The 11,244-nt window shown below is 35.2% G+C and overlaps 1 protein-coding gene across 3 annotated transcripts; it reads right to left on the reverse strand.

Moving 5' to 3' along the window:
• Positions 1 to 521: 521 nt before the first annotated feature.
• Positions 522 to 7,530, reverse strand: LOC103447905 (BEL1-like homeodomain protein 9). Of its 3 annotated transcripts, none has more exons than XM_008387120.4 (6): positions 7,319 to 7,530; positions 6,678 to 6,787; positions 4,958 to 6,584; positions 1,836 to 2,269; positions 1,704 to 1,764; positions 522 to 1,253 (listed from the first exon to the last, which is right to left on the reverse strand). In XM_008387120.4, exons 3-6 carry the CDS (start codon positions 6,416 to 6,418, stop codon positions 780 to 782), a joined length of 2,430 nt encoding a protein of 809 aa, XP_008385342.1. In that variant the 5' UTR covers positions 6,419 to 6,584; positions 6,678 to 6,787; positions 7,319 to 7,530; the 3' UTR covers positions 522 to 779. The 3 variants fall into 3 exon arrangements, with proteins under 3 accessions (XP_008385342.1, XP_008385344.1, XP_008385341.1); XM_008387122.4 differs by having other exon boundaries at positions 1,836 to 2,263; positions 7,326 to 7,528; XM_008387119.4 differs by having other exon boundaries at positions 7,326 to 7,528.
• Positions 7,531 to 11,244: the final 3,714 nt, after the last annotated feature.

Raw genomic sequence — 11,244 nt, forward strand, 5'->3', positions numbered from 1 at the left:
CAGTACTACAGTCTAGTGATATGTCTCTTCATTTTGAAGTGAAAAGTCTTAAATTCGAATCTTGTAGATGACGAATTCAATACCAATTTAAGTTGTCCATTATGTGGTTTAACCGAACTATTCCTCCCCTTAGTGTAAGAATATCGATATACTCAAAAAAAATAAAATCAAAAGCAAATCAAAGAACATAAACAATGAGTACACAGTAAACCATTAAAGAGTGGAAATCATTTCTACTATAAAATTATTCATTTGAGGTTCAGTCCATTAGTTTGGCATGCCCAACAAATGTGTGTAATCCCAAACTCAAAAACTCAATTACCCGATAAAACCCATTTAAGATTTTCTTCATTGGCAAGGGAAGAGAAATAAACTAAAAAGTCCCCAAAGGTCCATTGTGATTTCGGCATGCAGTGGATTATTTATACACGTATAAAAAATTAACACTTCTTGTTTGTTACTATGTTTTTCTGATCGTTTGCTAGGACGCACACAACTCTCATAGTTCATGTCCCAATATATATTCACAACCTGTCGATATTTCAAATTTCAATAGATGAAACATTCTACCACATAATGGAACTGTTATTTAGAACCCTCACTCCATCCAAATTCTATCCAGGCTCCTCTCTCTAGCTGTGTCACAATTTATCCTCCCCTCCTAAACCTAATACTTCATTGCCAATCTTTAGTGTTTCTTTTCTAACACGGCCTACCAAAATGGGAGCCTAGCAGAGCCTACACCTTTTCCTTATTTTCCGTTGCTTTTGTGTCGTAAATTACCCCACATAATCACGTACCACTTGACCTCCAAGTTGCCGCCGCAGCTGATCCTCTTGTTGCTGCAAGTGTTGCTGCTGCTGGGCACTTTCTACCCCATGTCTGAGACCCAATGTGAGGGACACGGCTCCAAGTCCCCCAGCCTCAAACCCTCCTCGCTGGTACGGGACAAAACCCATCAATCCTCCGTCCATGCTTGATGGAACTTGGCACTCCAATCTAGACCTCTTCATCTCCTGATTTTGCTGCTCTGCATCTCCTGAGCATTCTAATTGTCTATCGGGCATCATAGTCATGCTTAGTTGGTGATCATTGTTTGGCCTGCTGCTGGTGCCTTCATTTGCAGAATTTTCATCCTTATTGATAGGATCTTGGACAGCTTCGTGGGAGCCTCCTCTAGTCTCAAGCATATGTATTTCTTCAACCATGGGCTTCCAAACGCGCACTCGGGCATTTATGAACCAGTTTGAAACCTGCATTATGGTTCATAATTATGTCATTTATCAGCATAACCCGTACGCTAATTACTTGATATACAAGGAAGATGGAAGCACACAACTTGTTATGAATTACCAGTGTAAATATGGGCTAAACATCTATAAATGAAACATAGCAGGATACACTACAATGTACAAACCCTAAATGTAAGTATTTATAAATGTATGTCGGTCACGATATGGCCATAAGATAACTACTTTCCAGATCTATATACATCTCAAAAAGGCCATGTTGATCCCCAACTAAGTCTCGTATCTGTGAACATTACCGACATGAGACTATCTACTAATTTGCTTTCATTTTCTTACAGGCTACCTATTTATTTAATTCAAATCTTGCTAACTACATATTCAATTTGATTAACTAAACAGCAAAAATCAACTTGATTAAGACAGGACAATTAGATAGTAAGTAGGTGACCCTACCTGGTTTCGAGATAGACCAGTTTGAGTAGCTAACATGTGCTTATCTGTGTCCGTGGGATACCTAAAAAAAAAAGAGAAAGTTAACACACGAAAACAAAAGACCAATTGTGAGAGAGAGAGATGGGTACGTACGGGTGAAGAAAATGCTCAAATAGCCAAGCTCGAAGAATGGCTACTGAACGTTCAGGTAGGCCTCTCTGGGGTCTCCAGACGTGTTGTTGGGGTTCAGAGAAACCCACAAGAGACCCACCGCCAGACGACGTATGTTTTTGAAAACCTAGGCCCATGTACTTTAGCTTGGCCAAATTTTTTTCACCTTTACTACTGCATCCAGCAGTAACAGCAGCAGTTACAGCGGATGACATATTTTCCTCTCCCAAAGCCTTCCTTACGTGCTTGAGCTGGTCCTTGATGGAATTTGTAAGACACCTGAAGTGTTTTGCGACTGTGTTTAGAGCCATGGATATGTAAGGTGTAGCGGAACTCAGACCGGCAACTGATTCGAAGGAAGCAACCACCATTTGCATTTGTTGATGATATTGCTTGTACCTTCTGCTAACCTTCAACTCCACAACAGAGTTACCAAAAGGGAATTCAAATCAGTTGATAATGTCTTACATATCAATAACATATATCCACTAGAAGTTTAATTAATGGTACAAAATTACATGCCACTATAGCGATCACATTATTAGCCCTCTGTATTTGGGTTCCATGAGACATGGTTAATAATATGATAATTCACAACTGTGTTACCAATAATATTACTGATGGACGAACAATGATTCACAATGAAAAGAAACATTCCAAATTCATTGAGACAAAAAGTTTTGAATTTTCCGTATTAACGAAAAATAACAGTAATAGGATGATAGCTAACCAACGTGAAAAATTATGTCAGCAATCAGAAAGGGTGTTTCTTTTTAACCAAATAATGTGGTCGTCGTCCATTCCAAAAAGACGACTTGGTTTTCAACTTTACTAGAAAGTGACTGGACAAGAAGAAGTGGTATCAACTGTTAACTGGAAATCTAGCTAATTCCCAAGGCCCTACACATGCAGTGAAGATAATGAGTGTGTTAACCCATTGATAATTATAATTTGGACATTAGGGACAACAGTCCAATCTGGGAAGCGATTTATGTAAAGTCTTCTTCTTTACTTGCACATTCTTATTTATTTGTGATCTTTGAATTGAATAAACTAAAAGGAGAAAATCACGTAAATGAATAGCAGTGTGCAAAGGGAGAAAAAGGATGCAAATATCTTTTCCCTTCAATTTAGTAGATCTAATAAAGATGTGCGCAGGTGATCCCAAATTTTTGTTTTCCTGATTAAAATTTATTCATTATACATTTTCTTACAAACACATGCATCTTTTTTCTTTAGGTGTCCTACGTGCTGCATGTGAAGCCTACATCAACATGTAATTATATATACAGAAAAAGGTGATTAACCATGAAAATGGAGACTTGAGAGTTCAATCTACCAAAGTACAACATATTAGAAACACCTCGCAAAAGGAAAATTTATCTTCATGGTACTTTTACTATTAAAACATGATGAATCAAAGTGCATGAGCATAAAACCTAGAGAAAACGAAATTTGAAAAAAAAAATGAAAATCATCTGGTTGTTAATTGTGAGCATAATTTTTATTTGGGTATTTACATGCAACAAACTGTATTTAAGCATGTCAAGTGAACATGACATATTTCCTCTCCTAAGATATATAAAGTATATGACTTCAAAATGAGGCCCCCAGAATGTCAACAAAGACTAGCTAATTTCAACAAGCAATGTTGTCAAGCTCATTTCTGAATATAGAGAAGCATTAATTAGAGAGCAACATAGATAACTTATACTTTGATGTGCATCATCAATTGGAGATGTATATAACCAAAAGGAAACAATAAACTCAAGCAACATAAATTGGTCATAAGAGTGTAATATATCAGTCCATAATATCTTCCCTCGCAAGCCTAGAATAGGGGAAGAGAAATGCTATCATAATATACAGCTATTCTTGTACTGAAGATGCGATAGAACTCAGCCATGTAGGAGACATAAATCCAAGTATGAGTTATACTTCACATGCATACAATTTTGATCACCTATTAACTTGGTAATATGACATAAATGTTCATCAATCATTGGGTTACAATCCAACAGTTGATATTCAAATGCCAACAAATGCCATTTGGATATTGATCTAATGGCATGTGAGCAAGAACTTGCATGCTCATAGCCATCAGCGTGTAAGAAAGATTGCATGGCTGTGTGTCTGCACTGGCCATCTAAGGAACATAATTGTCATTTTCTGATGACCAAACCTGATAGAGTAAAGACTTGCGTTGTTACTTATGGGGTTAATCAACAGTCCAGTACCTGCATTTCTAAACATGTGGTGGGATAGTCCTCACCCCAAGAGGATACCGGGACTAATTAAGTTGCCAAATCTCACAATTATGGCACAAAGATGACATTCTCTGGCTAAAATTTAGGTCATCAGGAACTGTAAGTGTTACAATATAATCCTGAATTAAAGACTGGTAAATTATATAATAGAGAGAGAAGGGGGGGGGGGGGGGGTGGTCAATGTCCATCAAATCAACGACTTGTAAAACTCTAATCAAGTCATAATCGCGGACCCACGATAACCATTATGTATGCATCACCATCCCCCCCACAATCGCAAGCTAGATCTAGCTGCACTAGGCAAAGTGCAGAACCAGTGGTCAATTTCTTAGGGATAAGAAATAGAAAGCATGTTAATCAATTAAGTACTCTAAACCTCTTAAAAGCCAATTATCAAGGAAACAAAGTCTAAAAATTGCTTTTTCATATATTAACCATCTCATTTTAAAATGTCCAAAAGAATGTTGCACATCATAACCTATATCATAAGATTTCCTTTCCCCATGATCTATAATATTAAAAAATACAAATCTTATTGTTTAACGGCTTTAGCACTCCGAAAAAAAAATCATTCTGCACTTCAAGGATGTACAAATATAGGGAAGAAACACACCTGAAAAAGTGCTTAATGACTATTAAGTCCCTCATGCATATAAGGGTTTAACTAAATCCATTTAAAAAATACATAGCATGCATGAGGTTCTTCCAATGCAACTCATAACCAATCAAGGATTACCTCCTCATTTTACCGCATTATTATCAAGATTCAATGCTGCATACTACTCATTGAAAAAGTGAAAAATTAATTAGAAAGGAGACATCTAAAACATCACTAACCTCCTCCTGCATATATAGGAGCTTTGCTTTCTTTTGTTGGTACTTCGGCCGAAAGGACTCGGAAGATATGCTTGCAGCTCCACCATCACTGTTAATTTCGTTTGAACCGTAAAACGTAGAGAAAGATGCACCAGAGTTGTTCCTCTTAGCCACTACTTCAGTTTCGATTGCATTAACAGCTTCAGTGGATATTGAAGCCGAGGCCGAAGTACTCACATCTCTGGACATCCTCTCAGATGCCTCACATGTTTTTAGTAGCTTTGAATCACTAACCCTACAGAATTCATCCAGTAGCTGTTGAGCCGGTTTCAAGAACTTTGAACTCTTCAAAATCGCTGCATATCCAGTGAAAGGACCAAGAGGACCAGTGTTCCGATAAATGCTAGTATTAGAAGTCCCCACAATGTCCTGAAGTGATTTACCACAAGCTTTGCTAATAACAGATGGCTTTGTTATGGAACACAAGTATCCGCCAGAAGATTTCCCCATTTTCGAATTTTGAAGATCCTTAAGTGCATGATCATCATGATCATCAGTGCTTACATGTAAATCTTGAGACCCAATTAATTGAGCCACAGGCAGTTTATTAGATGGTGGATTTGATGAGAGTGATAGCGACAGCCCTTGTTGGTTGGAATCACTACTCATACCTGTCCTCATTTCTTCATCAACACTCTTTGCAATACTAAATTCTAGTCCTCCACCACTACTCCGATGGCAGTTCTCAATAGGCTGCCGATCCATCCAAGAAGTACTACCATTACTGAACCGAGTACTACCATTACTGAACCGCAGTGTGTTTGATTGGTTACCGTAGCTTGGAACGCGAACAAGTTCATTTTCAATAAATCTTTGGTGCACAGTTGAAGCCATTTCTAGCTGATCCTGCTGCCTCCCTTGAGAAGCTGAAGTAACAACATCTTGGAGAGTATTAACGTAATTCAGCGAAGGAGACGAAAAATGCATCGTTCCTCCTCCCAAATGCTCTTGGGCAACATGATGAATAGAAATTTGATCAGCAGATGGGTTGGCTAAACTAGACTGCACTACATCCCGATATCCACTTGTGTAAGTATTCACCCAATCTAAGCTTTGAGGTGGATTAAGAGTACTTCTCCAATTACCAAAATTCTGACTCTCACTGGCGGGTTGAGCTGCACCTAGATCTTGATCATGACATGCCATTGTGTCTCTGTGAGCTGACAACGGAACGTTTGCATTGATCGAAAAATTAAGCATTTCAGACGAAAACATTGTTGGATCGTACAGCAAATTCGCATTCCTCACATTTCGAACTTGCACAATATCTGGGTTTAGTCCTGGGTGGAGTGGTAACTTCCCAGAATTGTTGGGCAAATTGTCGAGATGGTGAGATGGGCTTGAAGTTTGATGAACTCTCAACTTATCTCTCCGGCTTTGCTGTGCAACATGTGATTCTTGCCTAAAGCCACTCATCTCCATCCACTCAAATTCACCAAGATCTCTACTTTTTTCCCCTTAATTATTATAAAGAAATCCAACTCTAAAAATTGCTCCAATTTTATTGGTTTCCTCAACAAAAATGAAAGCACACATGCATGTCTTCTATCATCCGCATCAATCAAGCTGAAAACACCATTTCCAAGCACTGTAATAAATCCAAGAAAATAATGCATGATTTCCCCAAGAAAATAGTAAATAAAAAAGAGAAAAATATAAAAGAAAATAAATAAAGGTTTACCTTGAGTAGTTGTCAGGGATTAACTTTGAACTTGCGGAGACTTTCCCACAAACAGTGGTTTTGCTGTTAAGCTTTGAACTCTGTCGGCAGCAAAACGTTGAATCACAAACCTGCATACAATTAACCACCACTCATTCAAAAGTTGAGTAAGATAGAGATAAAAGCCTGCACTTAAAAACCACACGTAAAAAAAAAAAAATTACTCAACAAAATCGCCATACAGTACAACGTCTTCTTTCCCATGAAACCCTAATTCCATATCGCTTAAAAGCGAAAACTATTTTTACCATTTCATCACTTCAACAAAAAGAAAATAATAACTTAGATCCAGAAAATGGAGTTTTTAGCGCCAACCCTACTCACAGCCTTATCCATAGAAGTGTTGAGTGCGCTACAATTCACACAAAAACAGTTGCTTCCTTAATTATATATTAGTAATTAATCACACGATGGTAACTATTCACTTGCTACAAACAACTGCAAATAATTCATGAGAGTGAAAAACAAAGAAAGAGAAGTAGATCATCTTCATGACACGGTACTAGATGAATGAAGAAGAACTGCAGTTAGCAAATTAAACACTTTTTATAGACAGAAAAGAAAAGGTTGAACCAAAGTTCGTTAATTAATTAAGCAACTACCAAAAACCTGAGGACTGAGGAGTTTTTGGCTTCTCGGATCTTCTCAGACCGACCCAGTAGAGCTCGGATCCGTTTCTTTGTCTCCGGTGGAGTTTTTGAAGTTTGGAGGTGAGAGCACAATTATTGTGGAGGCAAAAATAGTTGGAGTTAAAAAGCCCTTGACGCTGAGGGCACGCTCTTGTTCGCAGAGAGAGAGAAAGAGAGAGAGAGAGGGAGGGAGGGAGTAGTACTGAGGTAATTGTACTAGTTCTCAGCCGACGCAGCCGTTGGATTTAGCGGCGAGAAGATCGGACGGAGAGAAAATTCGCGTCCGTGAATGGTTTCACGAATATTGTATTCGGAAAGAAGGGTCCCATGAACCGAAACTTCACCTACTTTTTGTAGTGGAGTTGGAGAGGTAAAAAAAATGGAAACATGTGGTGGTCCTAGGAAACACTCAATATTACAGACGTACCATTGCCCTAAAATAGTTTTTTTATTTTATATTTATAACATTTTACCAGTTTATAGATTTTGCTTAAATAATTTTTCTAGTATTCTCTACTCTGAGCAATTATTATTTATTCACCATTTATGATCGTATTGTCAAATCATGGGTTTTGAAACAGATTTTCTAATGTATTAATACGTTGTTTTCCTTATAAAGATATTTTGATATAGAAATTATAAAAGAATCGGATTAAAAATATGGGGCATCTGTTTATTATTTTTTCACTACCGCAATAAAATGTCATTTGCACACATCATATTAATTAGCTCTACCAATTTTCTTATTTATAAATGTCGTTATAAGAAAATTTGAACACTTCAATAATTCCTTTTGAAAAAAAAAAAAACCTATCATAATTAGTTCTACCAATTAATAGGTCATATTTTATTTAAAATTTAAGGAATATAGGTATATATATGTCAGTTAATACTATAGTTTAATAGTATTCATATTCATTTGTAATTAAGAGGTTTTATGATCGATTCTTGCCAAATGCGAAATTGAACCACATTATTAGGACAAACACATTATAAGACATAGCACACTCTCTCACCCCCTTAGTGTAGATACTATTGTTTAAAAAAAATATAGGTACATATATAAAATAAAAAAAAACTTATAGTTCTACAAATGTAGGTACATAACTATATTAAACATAAACCAAAAGCTCATATAATAAGGAAATTTAATTTTCTTAAGCACCAATTAGGCTATAAATGAACTAATCAATTGAAACTTACATTCTTCGAAATGAAAAAAAAGTCAATATTTATCAGCAAAAACGTAGGGCATTTAATTCAAATGACAAAATTAATATCCAATCTTGCATCCGGTTATTGAGTCATTGACACACACACCCAAAAAAAAACAACTAATGAAAAAAAATTGAAAATTTTGAGTTTTAACTATAATGAAAATATAAATGGTAAAGTAAATAGTACCATGATTGACTTTTTAGTGTAAAAACGAACAGTAATATGAGTTTTACGTTAAGGTTCAAAAAAATAAATCTCATACCTCTAGTTTTAATGGAAGATTGATTTTTTTCAAAGATCTTAATCTAATTATGGGTGCAACCTCCTCATATGTTATGACAATTGACTTTTTAGGCATCATGCTAAATTTGAAAAAAAAAATTAATAATCGATATTATCTACACTAAAAGGAGGGATGGGCTTAGTCTTACAATAGATTAGTGATAATATGGTTCAAACTCGCTTTTGGTGAGAATTGAACTTAATAACTCCCATTTACAAGTGAATAAAAATATCACTAAACCGTTGTACTAAATATTGAAAATATCTTCAAAATTTGAATTTTTTAAGTTTTGAAGATATTTTCAACATTTTGTTATATTTGTATTTTGATTCTAATTATATTTTTGTTGTTGCAAGCCTAGGTTTGTCGTAGACAATAAAACCAACTTTATGTAGTGTTAGGGTTGTTATCTTTCATAGATTTAATCATAAGCTCTAAAACTTTTATCGTGCTTTTCCATTGATTTCAGTTTTTTAATTGTTAAGGTTGCCGTTTTATTCCTTCTTGTTGTCACGCTTCCTCATGTTGTTTTAGAGTCGAGATTTTCTGTGGTGATCATGAGAGATACAAACCTCTCGCTAACGTGTTGATTATAGGAGGAAATCCTTTCTTCAAATAAACATTTTGATGATGCCCATATACACATTAAATATATTCGCAACACCCAAAACACAAAAGTTTGGTAGTTAAACATGACTCATAACCCTAATTTTGAATTTTAAACTCAACTTGTTCGCTTAAGTTTAAAGAATTTATAACCTCATAATTATAGCTACATATAGTGTCCGTCTGACATCAATTTTATTTTAATTTTCATTTTTGTATAGAGGAAAACAAAGATGAATAAGAGTTGAGAAAGGATGGCAAAAGAGATGTTGAAATGATGTGTTACGAAAAGAGACACAAAATAAATAAATAAAACCCAAAGGATTCTTACGCCATTTCTCTAAATGCAAACTCAGAGTTTATTTATGCTTTTTGATTGAATAAAACACAGGAAAATTAAGAGACAATTTTAAACAGTAGAAGAACAACAATAGCATGCAAAAATCACTTTCTAAAACTAAAGACTATTTTGAATGACTTTACTTTATACTTTTGTTTCTTATTCATTGATTTTTTTTAGCTCCCTCCCGCCACTTTTATTCATTCATTATTTATCGTATATACTTTTTCATATTTTTCAAGCACGCAATGTAAGTTTGAAAAAAAAAAAAGCACGCAATGTAAAACTTAAGAACAAAATGAAAAATAAACCAAACCCTAAAATTGAATATATTGCATAAGTGTAATTGGGTCTTTACGACATTAGTGAAAATGAGCTTATGACTATGTGGGTTTGAACTCAATCGGTAACTAATCTAATAATTTTATTGTTTGAAAAATAAATATATGTATTGCATAAGTGTTTTATTTTTAACAAACTATATTATTTTTATCTACACTAAGGGGGATGAGGTGAGTTTAGCTTTACAATCGGTAGCAATAATGTTGTTCAAACTTGTATTTAGCGAGAATCGAATCTAAGACCTCTCACTTGGAGAATACTACTAGATCACAGTACTAAGTGGCATAAGTGTTCTTAAATAAGCATGTTTATCAACGATTAAATAATAATTCAATTATCAATTTCTATATCATTCAGTTTACAAAATTTACTCTACAAATTTAATCTTTATATCATTATTCCATTTCATAAGCTGAATCCTTATCTTACTCATTGGGCCCCCTAATTCATTTAGGATGACTGGACCCACATAGCATCTTACGTGTAAGCCACCGATGGGGAGGACATAAAGCACACTGTACAGAGCTACTGGAGATTACGTCACCTGCGGATTGTACCCCTTCTGGGGCCCGATCAGGCTGATCTGACGGCCTCGACAGGCCAGCTTAAATTGATTGTCGACCGTCAGATATCTTTTGCTTGGCGACAATGCTTTGTTACCCGATTACCGATACGAAAGACTTAATCACTCGCTCAGCTTTTCATACGGAAAGCCTGTTCTTCTCACTCTCCTCACTCTCACTCTTTAACTCTCAGACTCTCAGTTAACATGCACCTCATCGATTATACCACAGCAATTCCTCCACCGTTGATGTAAATCCAGAGAATGATTTGCATGGTTTCAAGTTTTCAGCATTGTTTATTTTAACAAAAAAAAATCATATTTTTATATTAAAAAATTAATTTTGGTACTGTTTGTTTTATTTTTTATTTTGTTCTTATCATTAAAACTCAAAGTTTTCAAATCATTTTCATTAATTTTCTTTTATTAATATTATACCTATGACGTAATTCTGTAGTTACGAGTACAAATTATAATTATATTTTTCACAGAAGTTTGATTTCTACTAATTTTTTAAAGAATAATTATTTTAAAATAGTATTTGTAAT

This window comes from Malus domestica, chromosome 11, assembly GCF_042453785.1.
Source record: "Malus domestica chromosome 11, GDT2T_hap1".
NCBI lineage: Eukaryota > Viridiplantae > Streptophyta > Magnoliopsida > Rosales > Rosaceae > Malus > Malus domestica.

Coding starts and splice junctions, on each gene's coding strand:
- LOC103447905 (XM_008387120.4), bottom strand. CDS start 6,418: ATGGAGATGAGTGGCTTTAGGCAAGAATCACATGTTGCACAGCAAAGC. Junction 2,270..4,957: donor TCCTATATATGCAGGAGGAG/GTTAGTGATGTT, acceptor TCTGTTGTGGAG/TTGAAGGTTAGCAGAAGGTA. Junction 1,254..1,703: donor CTGGTCTATCTCGAAACCAG/GTAGGGTCACCT, acceptor ACCATAATGCAG/GTTTCAAACTGGTTCATAAA.